The sequence below is a fragment of the Procambarus clarkii genome, chromosome 43 (assembly GCF_040958095.1).
Source record: "Procambarus clarkii isolate CNS0578487 chromosome 43, FALCON_Pclarkii_2.0, whole genome shotgun sequence".
In the NCBI taxonomy this organism is placed as follows: domain Eukaryota; kingdom Metazoa; phylum Arthropoda; class Malacostraca; order Decapoda; family Cambaridae; genus Procambarus; species Procambarus clarkii.
The window spans coordinates 32,493,138-32,512,507 of NC_091192.1; the positions used below are offsets into that span (position 1 = coordinate 32,493,138).

At 42.2% G+C, this 19,370-nt stretch overlaps 1 protein-coding gene across 1 annotated transcript in view; it reads right to left on the minus strand.

Moving 5' to 3' along the window:
* Window positions 1-16,580, minus strand: part of Orc6 (Origin recognition complex subunit 6) — a 16,797-nt gene extending 217 nt beyond the window's left edge. Inside the window, exons 1-7 of the mRNA XM_045738893.2 lie at window positions 16,219-16,580; window positions 12,795-12,921; window positions 10,669-10,832; window positions 8,039-8,125; window positions 5,988-6,108; window positions 2,005-2,202; window positions 1-417 (exon numbers count right to left, since the gene is read on the minus strand). The exon at window positions 1-417 is cut by the window's left edge and continues 217 nt beyond it. Of these exons, the coding sequence (XP_045594849.1) occupies window positions 2,005-2,202; window positions 5,988-6,108; window positions 8,039-8,125; window positions 10,669-10,832; window positions 12,795-12,921; window positions 16,219-16,349 (828 nt within the window). The 5' untranslated portion in view covers window positions 16,350-16,580 and the 3' untranslated portion in view covers window positions 1-417. The remainder of the gene's footprint in view (window positions 418-2,004; window positions 2,203-5,987; window positions 6,109-8,038; window positions 8,126-10,668; window positions 10,833-12,794; window positions 12,922-16,218) is intronic.
* Between the last annotated feature and the right edge of the window lie 2,790 nt (window positions 16,581-19,370).

Here is a 19,370-nt window from a genome sequence, read left to right on the forward strand (position 1 = left end):
ATACTGCTATGAACAAAGTTCAAATAAAACTCCTGTGTAATTCTTAATAATGAACACAATAATTTTTTTATATTATATAAACACAATCCATTTTGAAAGCTAATGAGATCAGACTAAAATTATATCCATAAACTTGAATTTTCTCACATATTTCATCACTCATGAACCAGATTTACGTCAGGCTAACCCACTACCTCGTGGAGGTCAGGTAGCCCAACTGATAAAACCAAGAAGCAGCCACTCAGGCTGTTAATTACCCATCACTACAAGGGCTGAACTACATCCAACAGATCAGCCCCAATACAAACTTGTTATGTATCAGAGATCATGCAGCACATCAATTACCAGACATGCATCTTCTCATCTCGATCTTCATACAAAGGAATGCGTTGCCAAACAGACCAACCCGCATAGAGCCTGTGATAAAAATGCACTAAATTATAGCGACTGCAATACACACAGAAATCACAATAGCGTGATATATCAAATGAACAAATCCACAACAACCGTGATGAGGGTTCGAACTTACGCCCAGTACAATGTACATTTGCTTATGATTATAGCCACTGCTTATATACTGCATGCAAATACAGTGCTGCTGTACTTCATAATACCAGCAGAAGCTCTACCTAAATAGTGTCTCAATAACTATATGACTTCCAGACCTGTTTTCTAAGCCTCGTGCTATCATGGGACCTCTTTGAGTCATATGCAACAAAAAATTACATATGCTTATGATATAGCATCATCACTGCTAGTAAAGTTTAGTTGTTTTACTGTTGAATAGGCAGGTATCTCGTCCATAACAAGATGAATGATTTTTATTATTATTATTATTATTATTATTATTAACGGTAATGTTTTCTCACAGACATAATAACATAGGATAAAACCCACACTTATGTATTTGTAAAATTTATGTAAAGAATTACACTGTCTTTCACACTTTCCTGAGTGCTTGGCAAGGTCTGCGTGTGTGGTTAGAATGACACTTATATCTCAATGACTAATCAGACTGCTACTCTGGATCCAATCCTCTTATCCTTCTTGACCTGAATGAGCCACCTCTATTCCCGACTGCCGATACACCTGGGGTAATGTCTTCTATGGAATTATGGTTACAGAATTATAGAAAGGACACCTGACCATAATTCTATAGAAGACATGACTGCAGGTGCATCAGCAGTAGAGGTGACATGGTCAGGAGGTCCAGAAGGATAAGAGGACTGGATCCAGGGATAGCAGCCTCATTAGTTGTTGAGATGTAAATCTCATCCTAAGCACATCCTTAAAACTTGACAAAGCACTCAGGAGATTGCAAAAAACTTGGTATAATTCTTTACATAAATTTCACAAATTCATAAGTGTGGGTTTTTGTCCTATTACTGTGTTATTATTATTATATCTTTTAAAAGAAGCCAACCATCAGCCATGCTCTCCACCCCTTACTAACCACTGTACTTAACTCATATAGAGCTTCCAAAGATGCCTGCAACCCAGCCTCCTCTCCAAGGTATACAATGTATATAAAATAAACAACTGCAGCCCACAACTCCTTAACCTAACCTACTACCCCTAACTATATCAATCTCTGGTCTTCTATACCATTCCACTTATTTTTATTCATGTATTTTATTCATAATTACTTATCCTTCTCTTCCTCCTCATTATACTAAATGAATTTCTTAGTCAATGTTAACACTATGAAAAAGGGAACTTTTGTGACAACAACAACAACTATGTACCGTAGGTAGAATAAATAGAGACCAGATAGAAAACCAAGCCCTTCAACTGGTTTCCCAAGACGACTGCCAACTCGGCATTACTCTTCATAAATTTATCATACATATTGTAGCAGATGCCAAATAACACAACTCAGGCCTACAGCTTAATTCTATTTTCTGCTGTCTGAATTATAATTTTTCTCCAGACAATCTCATTGTATATTAATAAACGATAACCATGCAAAATCTGTTTAAACACAAATAGCTTGACAAAGCTTACCTACTCTGCCGCAGTAGCAGCAGCAGCTGATTCTAAAATCTTTTTCTTCCATGCCTCAAAGTCTGCTTCCTTATCAACTTCCCCATCCTCATCTTCATTGCTCTCCTCTCTACTACGTTTTTTTGGAGAACAATCGCGGAGGTTCTCTTCCACCATGTCCATAAGGGTCCTGGTGCGCTTGGTGCCACCCTTCACTGTCTGGGAGTAAGAAATGCATTAATCTCATAGCAATCAATAACTTTATTAAAAATGGTTATTCATTTATAATCAATCCAAGTACATTGTTTATACAAGTAATAATAAAAATCTAACACTGATCAATATAATTACTGTATACATAACTGTATATGTGCTGTATTTAGGCTCATTTCTCTATAAACATATTTTCATAAACTATCTTCTGCTATTAAAGGTTCGAGTGTACATATTCACATAGAATTTACACGTGTAGAGAAAAAGACTATACTGTAGTTTCAAGATAATTAAAAAAAAAAGGCATAACAGAAAAAAAAAACAGGTGTTGAGATGGCTCCCCACTGCTGGGTCACATCAGTTGCAGATGTCCTGTTTGGCCTACCAGAGATCAGAGTCAGAACCTGACCTCTTCACAGAGGTGCAAAGAGCAAGGGAGTATTAAAATACTCCTCACCAGGAAAGCACCCAGAAAGTCAGCAAAGCTTTACAAACAACTGCAAGGTTCAAAGAAAAGAAAGAATGGAAACAGCCAAACAACTCTGCAAACAATTCGCTCCAAACAAGTACTGCACTTCACTCAAAATTACCTCGAAATTAATATCAAGGGCAGCCCAGTACCCCAGCCCACAGCTAGCTCCAAGGTCAGTTCAGAGCTGATGCACAATAAACCAATGATCTGGTGTAGAGGGAGGGACTCATGCAGCCACCAGGGCTCTACCAGAAAGAAGCATTTCATTACATTCAATGCTGGTTTTCTGGGAGGAATTCCTTGGTGGCTCCCTAAAACAAACTCACCACAGAGAAACAGGAAAACAAGGGACTTTACTGGGAGGAAAGACAGCAGGAACTAGGTGAAAGAAGAGACCGTGGGCCAGGAAACCCAATCCAGCACCACACGACACTAACTGAGACCAGGAACTGAAACCAAATACCAGGCCCCCAAAACCCTCTAAGACCTCCAAAACCTCCGAGCTCAAGTATCAGCCTACAGGTTGGAGAAAACAGCAACCAATACCGTGTACTTATGAAAAACACAGGCCCAATGGTAAATCGTAGACTGACTAACTTTGGTGACACTGCAGACAACCTTTAAAATATTAGCCTTGGAGTAGAGGACCAAGAAAACAGAGCCAATCAACAAGGTGCCCACTGACATAGAACTAATGGCAAAAAAGAAGCAAAGCAGCGAAACACCACCAACACACAACAAATGATTCACTCCCAGCTAGACCAACCAAGCATCAAACATCAAAGACTCCTCTGGAAGCCACCCAACTCAATCTTTGCTCAAAAAAGAGGTTTCTTCATTCAATCCTGGTGGGAAATCTTGCCCACCAGGATTGAAGGAACGGAACCTCACCTGCAGAGAGAAGCATGAAGCTCACCAACTCTGCAGCAGGAGGCGAGAGCTAACAAAAACACCACTTTGCGAAAAATATTCCTGACCAACAAGGCAACATTGAACCGAGGAAAGGAAAGAAACACCAATACAGTATCAAGAGACCAAGATGACTCAGGTGAAAGAATGCATAGGACAACTTGCAGAATGGCACCAAAGCTGTATTAATGCTGAATGCAAGCAACATGGTGCTCTGCCAATATCAAAGGATAAGATGTGACAGTACATGTATTAGGCATAAGATACCAATTCCAAAACAATCACAACAAAAATAATAGAACCACCAGCACTGACTTAAAAAAGATGAAAGGGAGACAGAAAGAAGCAAAATGAACACCAGGCAACTTCATACTGCTGCTGTGAAGAGACACACAGGTGGGACACCTGCTACCCATACAAATAGCAATAAACCTGTGCCTGAAACGCCAGACACAGAGCAGAGAATGTCAAACAAGTGAGCTATGTCAACAGACTGAGCTGCTGATAGTGAGGAGCTGTGGATAAATGCCCAGGTTCAGACACTGGGCCAGAAGAGCTGGAAACCAACTCCGGTCTGGAAAGCACTCATTGTAACATCTGAACCAGGGGAAAAGGGGTAAAGGAAATCCCACCTCGACCTGTCCACAGGAAAGGCATCCACCATGAGAACCTCACGATCACGGAATGGAGCCATATAGGAGAGAAGACAGCGGCTGCACGCCGATGTGAAGAAGTCAACCTTGGGGTGAGCAAATGTCTCACAAAGCCAATGAAGGAACACATCTTCAATAGTTCACTGTGTGGAAATGGGATGGGAGGTAACCCATTATTGAGAACATTGGACACACCCTGCAAGTGAACTGCATGCTGAACCAAACTCTGAGAATTCAGAAGCCTAGCTGCATAAAGAGTCCAGCTCCAAACCGGAATAACCGAAGTGAACTCCTACAGTTCAAGGAATGAACCACCAGGAAGCAATCAGAATGGATCCGGAGAAAGCCTGGAGGAAGCCAAATCCATTGTAGGACTTGACACACAGCTGTGAACTCATGCACAGTGTCATGCGCCCTCTGGAATGGCCCCGACCATTGACCCTGGGAGGCTTGATGAGCACTGGTCACAAAGCCCCAACCCAGAGTCAAGGCATCCATGAACAGCTCAAGTGACAAGGGAGGATGGTGCCATGGAACTGAACCCCAAAGAGCCCAAAGAGGAAGCTGTCAGAGCAAGAGTCAATCAAGAGCTGGTAGAGCCCAAACCCAATGATCCCAGTAGCAGCAAAATAGATGGAACCAGAGAAACTAGCACAGTGCCCTGAGTCAAAGCCTGCCAAGGAAAATGCCATGCAGGCAAAGTTCAGGCTCTCCCACAACCAGCCACAACCAGTCAACTAACCGGCGAGTCACACAGAGCTGATCCAACACCAGAGGTCGACCATGCTTTAGGCACAGCAGAGTCACAGGAGGCAGGGAGAGATAAAAAAGCATGTGCAAAGCCCAGATGAAAAAACAACTGACAAATAGAGCAAAAGGTAGTAGCAGCAGCTGAGACCTGAGCAACTGCCTCCTTAGGAAAGAGGGACAAAAAAAAAAAAAGCGAGGAAGACAAAAGAGTTATGAACCAGGCTGAATCTAAAGACTGAACCTCCACAGCTGGGGCAGAAGCAAGCAAATCCATGCCCTCACAGAGCTTGTCTATAAAATGCTCCATGGCAGTCCGAAAATGCATGACTGTCGCCAAGTGGGCACAAGTGGTTATCCACAGTAAGGGCTCCAGAAAGCATAGGCAGCTGCACATGGAGCTACCACTTGCCCACATCCTAGGGAAGCACCAGAGCAAACAGGCAGTCAACAAGAAGAGAATAAAGAGAGTTGTTCAAGAACACATGAAAGACAAAACTCACTTCTCACTAACCAAGTTTTTGACAGAACCTATGCCAAGCCCTCGAGGAAAAGAGAGGGATGTTAACCAACCAGGATGATATGCACATACATTGCAGGGTTCCAAGTCTTATGTGTCATTGACCCAACGGGCAGTATGGTGCAGGAAGAGAAAATGATTGTCGGTTAGTAGAAGAACTGAAAAGCATTCTTCAAATTCAAACATAGCGAGTGCAGACTCAATGGGTCGATCCATAGCAAGCTGCACCGTAGATTCACAGAGAAATGACCAGGACCTGAAGGTAACTAGCCAAGAAGGACACACAGGCACTTGAGATGCTCGCTGACAGAACAAACACCAAACACAACCTACAACAACTCGGCTATGACGGGTGTCCTTGGCATGCCATATAAACAAGTGTGCATGTACCTTAGCAAACCCCACACAACTAATCAGGATGCCCCCAGCTGAAGAGTCAACAATTCGTGCACCCCAAAGTAAAAAGCTCCTCACCCTCACCAACCAATACCTTATGTTGGTGAATCTCTTGAGCTATTTTAGTCATCGCGTCCACCAGCTGTTGGTAAACTGTCCTCTTGCTGCAACTCGATTCAAACAAACGGCGTTTATCGACCGAGATTTTCATCACTCTGAAAATCAATTACATACACCTTAACAATAATTATTAATATAAATAATATAGTTTAACATTTAATGTGTGCTTATTTAAAACAAATTAATCATAGTGCCTTGTGAAAAAACACAGAACTGAATAGGAAAACTTAAAGGCGGCACTTAATTGGTAGATATTTGGCAAACCTTTTTTCATTTCAAAATTCCTTGTTTAAGCCTATGATATCTACTTCACATGCAGAGTTATTAATTAATTGTGCCACTATTTTTAATTTATTAAAGGTATGAAGAAGTTCATACCATTCATTGGACACGGGGGAGATACCAGATGCACTTAAAGTAGCAGACATAGCCCCTCTACACAAGGGAGGGAGCAAAGCATTGGCAAAGAATTATAGACCAGTTGCACTAACATCGCACATAATAAAAGTATTTGAGAGAGTGATTAGGAGTCAGGTCACCAATTTCATGGAGACCAATGACCTTCACAACCCAGGCCAACATGGATTTCGAGCAGGAAGATCGTGCCACTCACAGCTACTTGAGCACTACAATAAAGTCACTGAGGCATTAGAAGAAAAACAGAATGCTGATGTGATATACACGGACTTTGCAAAGGCTTTCGATAAATGTGACCATGGCGTGATAGCACATAAAATGAAGTCAATGGGAATAACCGGTAAAGTAGGACGCTGGATACTCGGTTTTCTGTCAAACAGGACTCAGCGAGTAACAGTCAACCATATAAAATCTAGTCCAAGTGCAGTTAAAAGCTCTGTACCTCAGGGTACAGTCCTTGCACTGCTACTTTTCCTTATTCTCATATCAGATATAGACAAAAATACAAGTCACAGCTTTGTATCATCCTTAGCTGTTGACACAAAAATCAGTATGAAAATTACCTCGGCTGAAGACATTGAAAAACTTCAATCTGATATTAATAAAGTTTTCGACTGGGCAGCAGAAAATAACATGATGTTTAACAGTTATAAATTCCAGGTACTCAGGTACGGTAAAAATGAGGACCTTAAACATAATACGTGTACAGGGTACAAAACACAATCAAATGTGCCCATAGTAGGAAAACAGCATGTAAAAGATTTGGGAATAATGATGTTTGACGACCTAACGTTTAGGGAGCATAACCAAGCAAATATTGCGACAGCCAGAAAAATAATAGGATGGATTACGAGAACTTTCAAATCCAGGGATCCCATCACAATGGTTGTACTCTTCAAGTCACTTGTGTTGTCCCGTCTTGAGTACTGCTCAGTACTCACTTCCCCCTTCAGAGCAGGAGAGATTGCTGAAATAGAGGGAATACAGAGAACATATACGGCACGCATAGACGCGATAAAGCACCTAAATTATTGGGATCGTCTCAAAGCCCTCCAAATGTACTCACTAGAAAGAAGACGAGAGAGATATCAAATAATATACACCTGGAAGATACTGGAGGGCAAAGTACCAAATCTACACAGTAAAATAACAACGTACTGGAGTGAACGATATGGAAGAAAATGCAGAATAGAACCAGTGAAGAGCAGGGGTGCCATAGGCACAATCAGAGAACACTGTATAAACATCAGAGGTCCACGGTTGTTCAACACTCTCCCAGCGAGCATAAGAAATATTGCCGGAACAACCGTGGACATCTTCAAGAGGAAACTAGATTTATTCCTCCAAGGAGTGCCGGACCAACCGGGCTGTGGTGGGTATGTGGGCCTGCGGGCCGCTCCAAGCAACAGCCTAGTGGACCAAACTCTCACAAGTCAAGCCTGGCCTTGGGCTGGGCTTGGGGAGTAGAACTCCCAGAACCCCATCAACCAGGTATCAACCAGTTCAATAACTTATTTTTTGCTTCCTGCGTATGATAGCATATTCTGAATATAAGCTAAGAAATAACAAAAATTAAACATAAAATAGTGATAGTACGAGAAAACTCACTTGCAGGCAGCATTGACAGCGGCAGTCTGGTACACGGGAAGGCTCACATCCACATCCTTTCTTCTCATGCCAATACTGGATTCATATCTGTCGAAAATTAAGACAAAAGTTCCATTATTAAAAGCATTCTTCAGTTCTTTCTGCAGCATCTTCCATAATTCACAGCACTCACTGAAAGGCATTCAGTGCACATGGTTACAAACAACATTATTACAATTTCATCCCTAAATTAAAGAAAAACAGCGTTGACTGTAATGAAGTGCCATTATCTGGGGTGAGCCCCGGAGTCCCCCTGGAGTTATTAGGCTAATATGCAATTTATTAGACCAGGATATTAGTCATTGGAGTTCAGCTTACCAGGGACCACGAGCCAGAACCTGGCCCCCTCAGAGAGGCACAAGGAGCAATGGCCCTGGAAAACCCTCCCCTGTGGTTGGGGGTTTTCCTTATCTGCTATCGACTGGGGTTAGGCACCCCAGACATAACAAAACAGACCCCACATGGTAAGAAAATTGCAACCGAAAACCAAACAGAGGCAAAACTCCCTTCAATCACAAGGAAATAAGCAAACAAGCAAATGTTATACCTCACTACTGCGCCGCTGTCCCTCCCACCCAGAGGGGAAGGGGGCGACCCAGCCATACCAGTTTGGAGGCTAAGTATTAAAACAACATGAAAACTGCCGATCGGAGGGGGGAAGGGTGCCAGGGAGCCTCAGGGGTTTATCCAGAAAATGGCATTTCATTACATTCAACACTGGTTTTCTGTGGGGAGCCCCTTCTGCTACCTGGAACTACATAACTAAAGACAAGGAAGAGAGGGACTTACCTGGGAGGTGGCTGCCACAAGCTCCACAACTTGAAGCTGAGACAACTGGCTGCAACCTAAAGCCACACACGAACACCCAAGACCAGGAATGTTAACCAAATAACGGGCGGCCAGGCCCCTGTTCGACCTCCAAAATCCCTGGGTCCAAATATCAGCCCAAGACATGTTGCCAAAGATGGCAGCCAAAGCAGCAAACTTCATAACGTAATGGGCACGAGGATAGACCACAGGCTGGCTAGACTTAATAACCCTGCGGACAACCTGGGAGACCCAAGTCCTGGAACAGGGAACGAAGGAAACCGGATGAACCCAAAGTGCATCCCGGCTACAGAAACCAAGGTGCACAGGTAACAGCGAAGAGCCGCAACCAGACACAACACATAATGCGCCCTTGGCCTGACCAATCAAGAATTAATGACCCAAGGACCTCTCCGGAAAGCAGCCATCTCGTTCTTTGCCAGAAAAAAAGACGAAGGCAACCAAACAACCCAAATACCAGGACCGAAGGAGCAGAAACACCTGCGCCGGAGGGGAACATGAAGCTCACCGACCTGATCCCCAGAGACCAATGCCAACCAAAATCGAGCCTTGGAAAACAATCTTGAACAGAAGGGGCCAACACGAACTGAGGAGAAGAGAGATAGGAGAGCACCCTGTCCAAGGACCAGGACAGCTCAGGCAGCACCTGAGCAGGCTGGAGGTGAAACAAAGCACGAGAAAGCTCATGGAACGTGACAAAAGTGACATCCACCCCGAACGCAAGCTGCAGCGGTTCCACCAACACCGCAGGATATGAGGCGACAGTATTAGGCATTAAATGACAGGCCTGAAAACGCCAAGAAAGAAAGAAAGGACAAGACAGCCCGATCAGAAATAAAAGACAACCTATGAAGAAAGAGAAAATGGCAAAAAGAGAGCCAGGAAACTTCATACTGTTGCCGAGACAAAACTAGCAGGTGGCACACCATCAACAAAGCCACCTGATCACCATACAAGTGGTGATATATCCGTATCAAAAAGACCAGACACAAAGAGCAGAGGAGTAGACCAAACCAGCCATGTACCAGACTGGTCATATACCCATATAGCCGCGGAAAACGCCCCAGGTTCAGACACTGAGCAAGCACCGCCTGAAACCAAGGCTGGGCCGGCTACCGAGGAGCCACCATTGCTCTCTGTGCCTCTCTGAAGGGGGCCAGGTTCTGTCTTGTGGTTCCCAGTAGGCTGAACTCCTATGACAAATGCCCTGGTCTAATGAATTGCATATCAGCCCGATAGCTCCAGGGAGCCAAAGGAGCTCCCCACAGAAAATAGGGTTTGGGCCTATAGCAAAAAGCATCTTTCTGCATAGATCACTCAGTTGCTATTTCAGGTAAGATTCTGCCGTTCGGAAAGAGCTGTGACGTGAAGTCAGGTAGGGGTGACAATTGTTAGAGTGCTACATGGCGGTGTCTGTGATGATTCTGCACGGATTGCTTGAAAAAAGGTCCCCACACATTATCAATACCAGAATGTCACTCTACCTGAATGCTTCTTACAGTTTTAACTAACACAGTTGAATATTGTCTTAGGGAGTAACAGAGCAACAGCCTGTTGGACCAAGCTCTCACAAGTCAAGCCTGGTGAGGGCTGGGCTTGGGGAGTAGAAGAACTCCCAGAACCCCCATCAAGCAGGTATCAAGCAGTAAGATAGCTCAGAAATTGTTTCAGATCAACAAAGGAAAAAAGAATAAAGGGTATATTAAAGTTATTATTTGTTGTAATATGTACAGTACTGTATTATACAGCCAAATGGAACCTACTGTTTGAGAATATGGCATGCCAGGTCTGTGGCAGCAGTGGCAGAGTGCGTGATACAAAGGTCAGTAACACTGACTCTTGGTGACACGTTAAGTAAGCGGCTCACGGTTTGGCTCATTCCCACATACTGTGGACGCTTCAGCCCCGACAGCTTCATGGCCAAGTTCTGCAACATAATTATTGCCAGTGATAAAAAATTCATGTACCTGGGTGTGCACATGCATAACTGTATTTGGGTATGTACATGCATACCTGAATTTGGGTATGTACATGCATACCTGAATTTGGGCGTGCACCTTAATGTGGGTGTACACAAATACATTTCATTGTGAGTGTACTCATGTACACTTTATTATAAGTGTACTCATACACATCTTATTGTGAGTATATTCATACACACCTTATTAAACTCATACTTAATATGAGTGTGCTCATACATACCTGATTGTGAGTGTACTCATACACACTTTATTGTGAGTGTATTCATACACACCTTGTTGTGAGTACATTCATCTTATTATAAATGTACTAGTACACACACACCTTATTGTGAGTGTACTCATACACACCTTATTGTGAGTGTACTCATACACACTTTATTGTGAGTGTACTCATACGCAACTTATTGTGAGTGTACTCATACACACTTTATTGTGAGTGTACTCATACACACCTTATTGTGAGTGTACTCATACACACCTTATTGCGAGTGTACTCATACACACCTTATTGTGAGTGTACTCATACACACCTTATTGTGAGTGTACTCATACACACCTTATTGTGAGTGTACTCATACACACCTTATTGCGAGTGTACTCATACACACCTTATTGTGAGTGTACTCATACAACACCTTATTGTGAGTGTACTCATACACACCTTATTGCGAGTGTACTCATACACACCTTATTGTGAGTGTACTCATACACACCTTATTGTGAGTGTACTCATACACACCTTATTGTGAGTATACTCATACAACACCTTATTGTGAGTGTACTCATACACACCTTATTGTGAGTGTACTCATACACACCTTATTGCGAGTGTACTCATACACACCTTATTGTGAGTGTACTCATACACACCTTATTGCGAGTGTACTCATACACACCTTATTGTGAGTGTACTCATACACACCTTATTGTGAGTGTACTCATACACACCTTATTGTGAGTGTACTCATACACACCTTATTGCGAGTGTACTCATACACACCTTATTGCGAGTGTACTCATACACACCTTATTGTGAGTGTACTCATACACACCTTATTGTGAGTGTACTCATACAACACCTTATTGCGAGTATATTCATACACACCTTATTGCGAGTATATTCATACACACCTTATTGTGAGTATATTCACACACATACCTTATTTAACTCATGCTTAATGTGGGTGTACTCATACACACTTTATCTTTCTTGGTGCCTTCCCTGGTTGATGGCAAGATGACATACTTTAAATGTAAAATAAAAAATGTTCATGGGCCATTGCTCCCTTCACCTCTCTGAGGGAGCCAGGTTCTGGCTCGTGGTCCCTGGTAGGCTTACAAAGAACTCTGCGACGGATGACAGTCAAGTAGTATGGCACTTGATCAGTAAGAAAGCTTTAGGGAGTCTATGGGGGTCCCCCACAGAAAAATGCATATGATACTTGATGGCATTTGTTCAGTGATGCCAGCGGACAAGTTCTACTTATTAGTGGAAATATTAGTGGTCACCTTACCCAAAACTGCAATATCCCACAAAAACAAAACAAAAAGAAAGTTGATAGTGAACATTCACTGATTTGTTCCTCATACTGTCCACTCTAAAATTAAAAATGTAATGAGGAGTAACGTATCAAACACCTCCAATGAGGAGCAACAAAAGTACAAGGGAAACAGATTAAATAAAGACTGTATGGCAATCTTAAGACAACAACAATGCTCTAGGACTTTTTCACTTAAGAGACCAGAATAATAAGGCTTTAGAGATGAAGCTAATACAAAATTGCATTCCTAGCCAGTACTGTATATGCTTTATGTGGGGGCATTGAGGTCAGAGCAAGCTGCCACAAGCTATGCTCTCTATGTGAATGGTGAAAATGTTGAGGATACGAGCAAGTTATATGACATACCTTGTCAAGCGAGGCACCCGTGAGTGAGGCAGCCATCTCCAGACATATAACAGTCTTGCCAGACATACTCAGGGACAACCTTGATCCTCCTTGCACTGCCAAAAGGCGAATCAACTCTTCTGCTTTCCTGCAAGGACAATGTTGCGTTAGACAGTGGACGCTTACTGTGCAGTACACCCAATGCTGTACTCAAAGTCAGTATCAACTAAAACCTTCAAAATTTGTGACTTTTTTCATATTACTAAACTCTTGTTTTTATGACACAACCACTTTGAGTAAGATACAGTGTGCTAGTATAGATATGATTGGTGAAGGTTTTCACATTGGCTCATTCAGTTGTGTTGACTACCCACGAATGTGACTGTGTCCTGGGTTATTTATCGTTGAAAGCTTAATACAAAATTTATACTTTTTTAAATACTCATACACATTATGCTTGATACCTGCTTGATGGGGTTCTGGGAGTTCTTCTACTCCCCAAGCCTGGCCTGAGGCCAGGCTTGACTTGTGAGTTTGGTCCACTAGGCTGTTGCTTGGAGCAGCCCGCAGGCCCACATACCCACCACAGCCCGGTTGGTTCGGCACGTTTTTTAGAAAACAGTCTAGTTTTCTCTTGAAGATGTCCCCGGTTGTTCCGGCAAAATTTCTTATAGTCGCTGGGAGGACGTTGAGCAACCACGGACTTCTGATGTTTATACATTGTTCTCTGATTGTGCCTATGGCACCTCTGCTCTTCACTGGTTCTATTCTGCATTTTCTTCCATATCGTTCACTCCAGTATGTTATTATTTTACTGTGTAGATTTGGGACCTGACCCTCCAGTATTTTCCATGTGTACAGTATATTACTTGGTATCTCTCTCATCTCCTTTCTATTAAGTACATTTGGAGAGCTCTGAGACGATTCCAATAATTTAGGTGCTTTATTGCGTCTATGCGTGCCGTATATGTTCTCTGTATTCCCTCTATTTCCGCAATCTCTCCTACTCTGAAGGGGAAAATAAGTACTGAGCAGTATTCAAGACGGGACAACACAAGTGATTTGAAGAGTACAACCATTTTGATGGGATTCCTGGATCTGAAAGTTCTCGTAATCCATCCCATCATTTATCTGGCTGTCGCAATATTTGCTTGGTCTTGCTTGCAATCTCGCTAAACGTTAGGTCGTCGGACATCATTATTCCCAAATCCTTGACATGCTGTTTTCCTACTATGGGTAGATTCGATTGTGTTTTGTACCCTGTATTATATTTCAGATCCTCATTTTTGCCGTACCTGAGTACTTAGAATTTATCACTGTTAAGCATCATGTTATTTTATGCTGCCCAATCAAAACTTTGTTGATATCTGCTTGTAGTTTTTCAATGTCTTCTGCAGAGGTAATTTTCATACTGATTTTTGTGTCATCTGCAAAGGATGACACGAAGCTGTGACTTGTATTTGTGTCTATATCTGATATGAGAATAAGGAAAAGTAGTGGTGCAAGGATTGTACCTTGAGGTACAGAGCTTTTAACTGCACTTGGGCTAGATTTCATTTGATTGACCGTTACTCTTTGTGTTCTGTTCAACAGGAAATTGAGTATCCAATGTCCTACTTTACCAGTTATTCCCATTGACCTCATTTTGTGTGCAATCACTCCATGATCACATTTGTCGAATGCCTTTGCAAAGTCTGTGTGTATACAACATCTGCATTTTGCGTTTCTTCTAGAGCTTCTGTGATTTTGTCATAGTGGTTGAGTAACTCACTACAGCATAACTGTAATATACAATACTGTATACTGTACATACATGGCAAAAAATAATTATTACTGGAATAATCACAATGATTTGCAGGCTTCCACAGCATAACATATATTCAGAGCTAAATGATAGAAATTATTCTATATAGAAACTTTACTGGCAACCCTTGGCAAGTGTGCCTTGCTTTCAGAGTTGTGCCTATGCATGGTACATATCATGCAGCTGGATTAGGACTTGGCCCTCTCTGTCTCAATCTCCACCATATGGAACAAGCAAAAATGGGCCGAGTACTCTCGACCCCTAATATGCAACCTGATGATTACTCACACACACACTTTGACCCTGGGGTGCAGCCTTGTGATAACACACACACTCTGACCGTGGCATGCAGCCTGGTGATAACACACACACACATTTTAGATCCAACTGCAAGCTACAGATTTTAAGCAAGTGTCATGAATGGGACGATCAGGCAGAAAACAGCCCACAAATGTCAGAAAATATAAAAGATCAGCAGGTACACTGAAAAAGCCCCCATGGGCAGTAATGAAGATAAGAGAAGTGGATTTAGAAGTGTTTACAGTAAGACAACCACCCTAAAAAATTATCACAATGTAATATTGTAGTACCGTAAGAGTCGACATGTATTTAAGTACAGTACAGTATCTCCATACTAAACTAACAGAAGCATCAGGCTTTATCATTTGCATCCATTATTATAGGTAATAAATGTGGAAGACTTCTGATTATTTGAGCTACTATAATTAGAACTAACCCTCTTCATTCTATTCAGATTTGTGTTTCTGGAGAATTTACTGTTCTCTATAGGTTTTTTTATTCAAATAATTATTTGTTACTGCAAACAGAACACACCTATTTATACATATCTGATGCCAAAATTACATTGAAAATTGTCATCTGTAATATAATAAATTTAACTTTAATTTTTGTTATATTAATATAACAGATTAGCAGTGGTACTTCTCCTCTAAAAAAATTGGTATCTGTTCCAATGAAACAAGGGAAAATAATCAGATCACCATTTTCTTGTTGCATCCACATTTGAATAATCGATAATCCACCATTAAAAAGAAATCGCCTGTGCGAAAGTGATGATCCCTTGGGAAAGCAACCTCTTTCAGAGAAACATGAAAACCTCAAAAAATGAATGAAATCATATACACTGGAAAAACAGTGTATATGTCAGATGCTTCATGTCAGTTTTTCCGTTATTTATATTGATAAAGTTTTACAACTACAAAGTAATAGATCCAAATTTATTTTAGTTTAAATTGACCTATCGATAAAAAGTAGCTCACTTTCTTTTACACAAAAAAAAAAAAAAAATGCAAACTCAGAGGGCGTGAAATTTAATATCACCTTAATTTGTAGTGATAAGTCACAAGCACAGGCTATAAAAATGTAGAAGCCACTTGCTGGAGAGATGCATTTGTATAACCCCTAAATGGTCCAACTATTTAAAATTATTACAATGAGGTTTTTAAATAGCTAACTACAAATAACAAATCGAATGGAAAAAAAAATAAGAGTATGACGACTGGAGATGTGTAAGGGTTAAGTGGGACACAGAAATGCTGGTGTGAGGGAAGGAGAGTGGCTCGCCTGAGTGTAAGGAGCAAATGAGCATCACCTGTATGTGAGGGGGGACAGGAGGCTCACCTGAGTGTGGACGGGGAAGAGAGCCCCAGCTTTCCAGCCAAAGTATGTAGCGTCCCAGCCTCCATCATCAATCCCACCAAGCTAGTCTCACAAATGTTATCTCCGACACACGCACAAGTCGCCTTCACCATAAAGATGTCAGTTTCACAAAAAGAATGTCGGTTTCACCGCAAGCATGTTAGTTTTTTCACAAGTATGTCAGCTTATTACGAGAATGTCAGTCTCACGAAGATATTAGTTTTTTTTCACACGGACAGCTTCCACGTCCCTCTGGATCAGTTTGTTTACAGGTGCAAGTGGTGGAACCTGTGGCGGGAAGGCGTTCCTGAGCGTCCATCCGCCTTCACCCTCACTCAACAGTTCTTTTAACATTAATCAATAAATTATAATTTATACCAAAAAAAAATCAGTACACGTATTTATAATATTACTTGGTCAGCGTATGCGTTTAAAATTGTTAGTCTTTATAAAGCCCTTAATTAGGCTGAGTTTTTAACCAAAGTAAATCTAAGCCTTGTTACGTTGTGGGAAATCCTTATACTCGCTCCATTATCTCATCATCTTAAATAGTTTGTCTTTTTAAACAGGATACGTCCAAGTACAGAGCCCTGTGAGATTCCTCTGGTAACATTTTTTTTTTTTAGATATATAGAAGAGTTGTTACATTATTGTACAGGCACTAGTACGCGTAGCGTTTCGGAAAGGTCCCTGGAATACGATCCCCGCCGCGAAGAATCGTTTTTACAACAAAGTACACATTTTACTGTTGAGCTCGAACCCATTGTTGATGTGACGACTTATACTGAATTTTGTAACTAGCTCATCAAGATTGTAACTTGCTTAGCTAAATGAATTGTGGGGTTCAGTCCCTGAGCCCATTATGTGCCTCTGTAACCCTTTCCACTACCGCCCACAAGATGGGTATGGGGTGCATAATAAATGAACTAAACTTACTGGAGTTAAACAGAGGCTACAGTTAAGGATTTGCGCCCAGTAAATCCTCCCAGGCCAGGATACGAACCCATGACAAAGCGCTCGCGGAACGCCAGGAATGTCTTAGCTGGGAAGCTGGGATAATATATATAGCTGGCAACCCAGCAAAACCCAACTACCTTAAATCTGCTGGAGATAAGAAACAGCCAATGTTGAATTTTGACTACCATAGGATGGATACGATTAAAGGACTCTAAAGCCATGAGGGAACTGCGAAAGTCAACTACAACAACAAAGGAAGATTCACAGTGAGAAAGCAGTTGACTAAGAGCATAGAGGAGCCTCAGGAAGAGATAAATGATTGCGATGTTTCAAACTGAGGATGGTTTTCTCAAATTTGTAGTGCACATATGCGTGGGAGAAGGCAGGGTGGGCATCACCGCAAATAATGCAGTGAGCTTGGGAAGAAGAGCACGCCATCTTAAAATAAACCCTGTCTCCACACAAGGGGCATAGACACACCTTACTTGTGGACCTGAAGAGACCATGGCCAAATCTCCAGCACCTGTTGCAAAGGCGAGGAGAGGGCATGTACTCCGGAACTGAGCATCTGGCACCAGCAAAAATGACAGATGAAAGGGACATACTATCAAAAGTGACCTACGCAAATGCGAAGAGGCTGACAATCACGACCACAAGGGGGTCAAGTGAAGGTATATATCTGAAAGACAGAATGGCCTTGGGCCTCAAGGATATATTTAATATCCTCGTGGCAGTCTTTCAGTTACCTATCACCAGTCGCAACATGGTGCCGGAAAAGAACTGTGCCAATGCTGGCAATTAACAGGGCATTTTTAGATTCGAACAGTGGTTTCTCCAATGCAGGACAATGAAGCCAAGCAGTCAGTCGCTTCATAAGAGGGGACTGCAATGACACGGGTACCAGTATGGGTGGGGTCAAAAGTGACAAAGGTATCCACCGAATTAATGAGGTGTTTATGGAAGAATAAATCATCAGGATGAGTAGGGTCAACATAACTGAGATCAAAATACTTAGTTCACGTAGCAGAACCAAACAAATCCTGGAATGTATTAGATCATGCATGCACATGTGCGGAAGCAACAGTGCCGAGCATCCCCAGTAAGAGAAGGGGTCAAAGGCGCAAGTGTTGCAATGATAGACTGAGCCATGTCAGGTGATGAGGTGGTCACCATTGGGGCTTGGGGCTTAACCCTGCCACAGAGGCGGGAGGGGAGCAGAAAGAATTATTTGGTTGAGTCAGAGAAGCAGCGTGGTTAGGGCCCAATGTAGCAGGGCCTACAGAGCCTGGCCTTCCATAGCAGTCTGACTCAGAAGCTTGGTCGCCTACCCCACGAGGCTGAGAAGTTAAAAAGAGGGTCAATATAAGGAAAAAAAAGAAGCGAACAGGTAACAATTTCATCCACGAATAAGCCCCCATACCCACCATGGAGCCACAGTTAGAGGATAAGACACCCAGCAAGACGGAGCCCCCAGGGGTGCATCGTGGGTATACACCCTACAATGGTCATCTTAAGAGCTGCCAGTCCGTCGAGATAGGGCTCAGCAACGAAGGCAAAGTTTGACAATAAAAGCATCCCCTCGCTCGATAATGTCAGGTACCACAGTTCTATGGACGAGTGTGCATGCCTCCTCAAACACCTGGCTTCAAAGCAGAAGACACTGGAAAGGATATTCAAGAATGGCAAAAAGTCAGCAGGAAGGGAACAACGAGAAAGATGTGGGGAGGAAAAATGAAACGTGGAAGAGGAAAAAGCAACCAATAAAATTAGTGAAGAGAGCAGCAGGATCATAAGGTTTCAAAAGGACAGAGAACAAGCAATCCCCTTGAGTATCACATTCCAACAGCCGCCCACCAAGCCCCCTCAAGGCGGCTACGGGCTGGAAAGGGTGTGTTTGTTACTAAGAAAGGATGAGATAGTGATAGGTCTTTCTAACTCTCCTCTTGTACTCATTGATCAACTCTCAACTCTATTATTTCACTTCTTGGATCCCCACATAATATTACCACTAAATTTGACTTGACTCCTGTATAACCACGATCAGGCAAACCTTCCAATCTTCAACTTGTTACATTCTACCACACTATAACAAGCTTCTCTCCACAAACACATTCAATTAAAACTACATTTAGATTATTCGCCATCTATCATGTTTATTATGTATAGCCTTATGAATA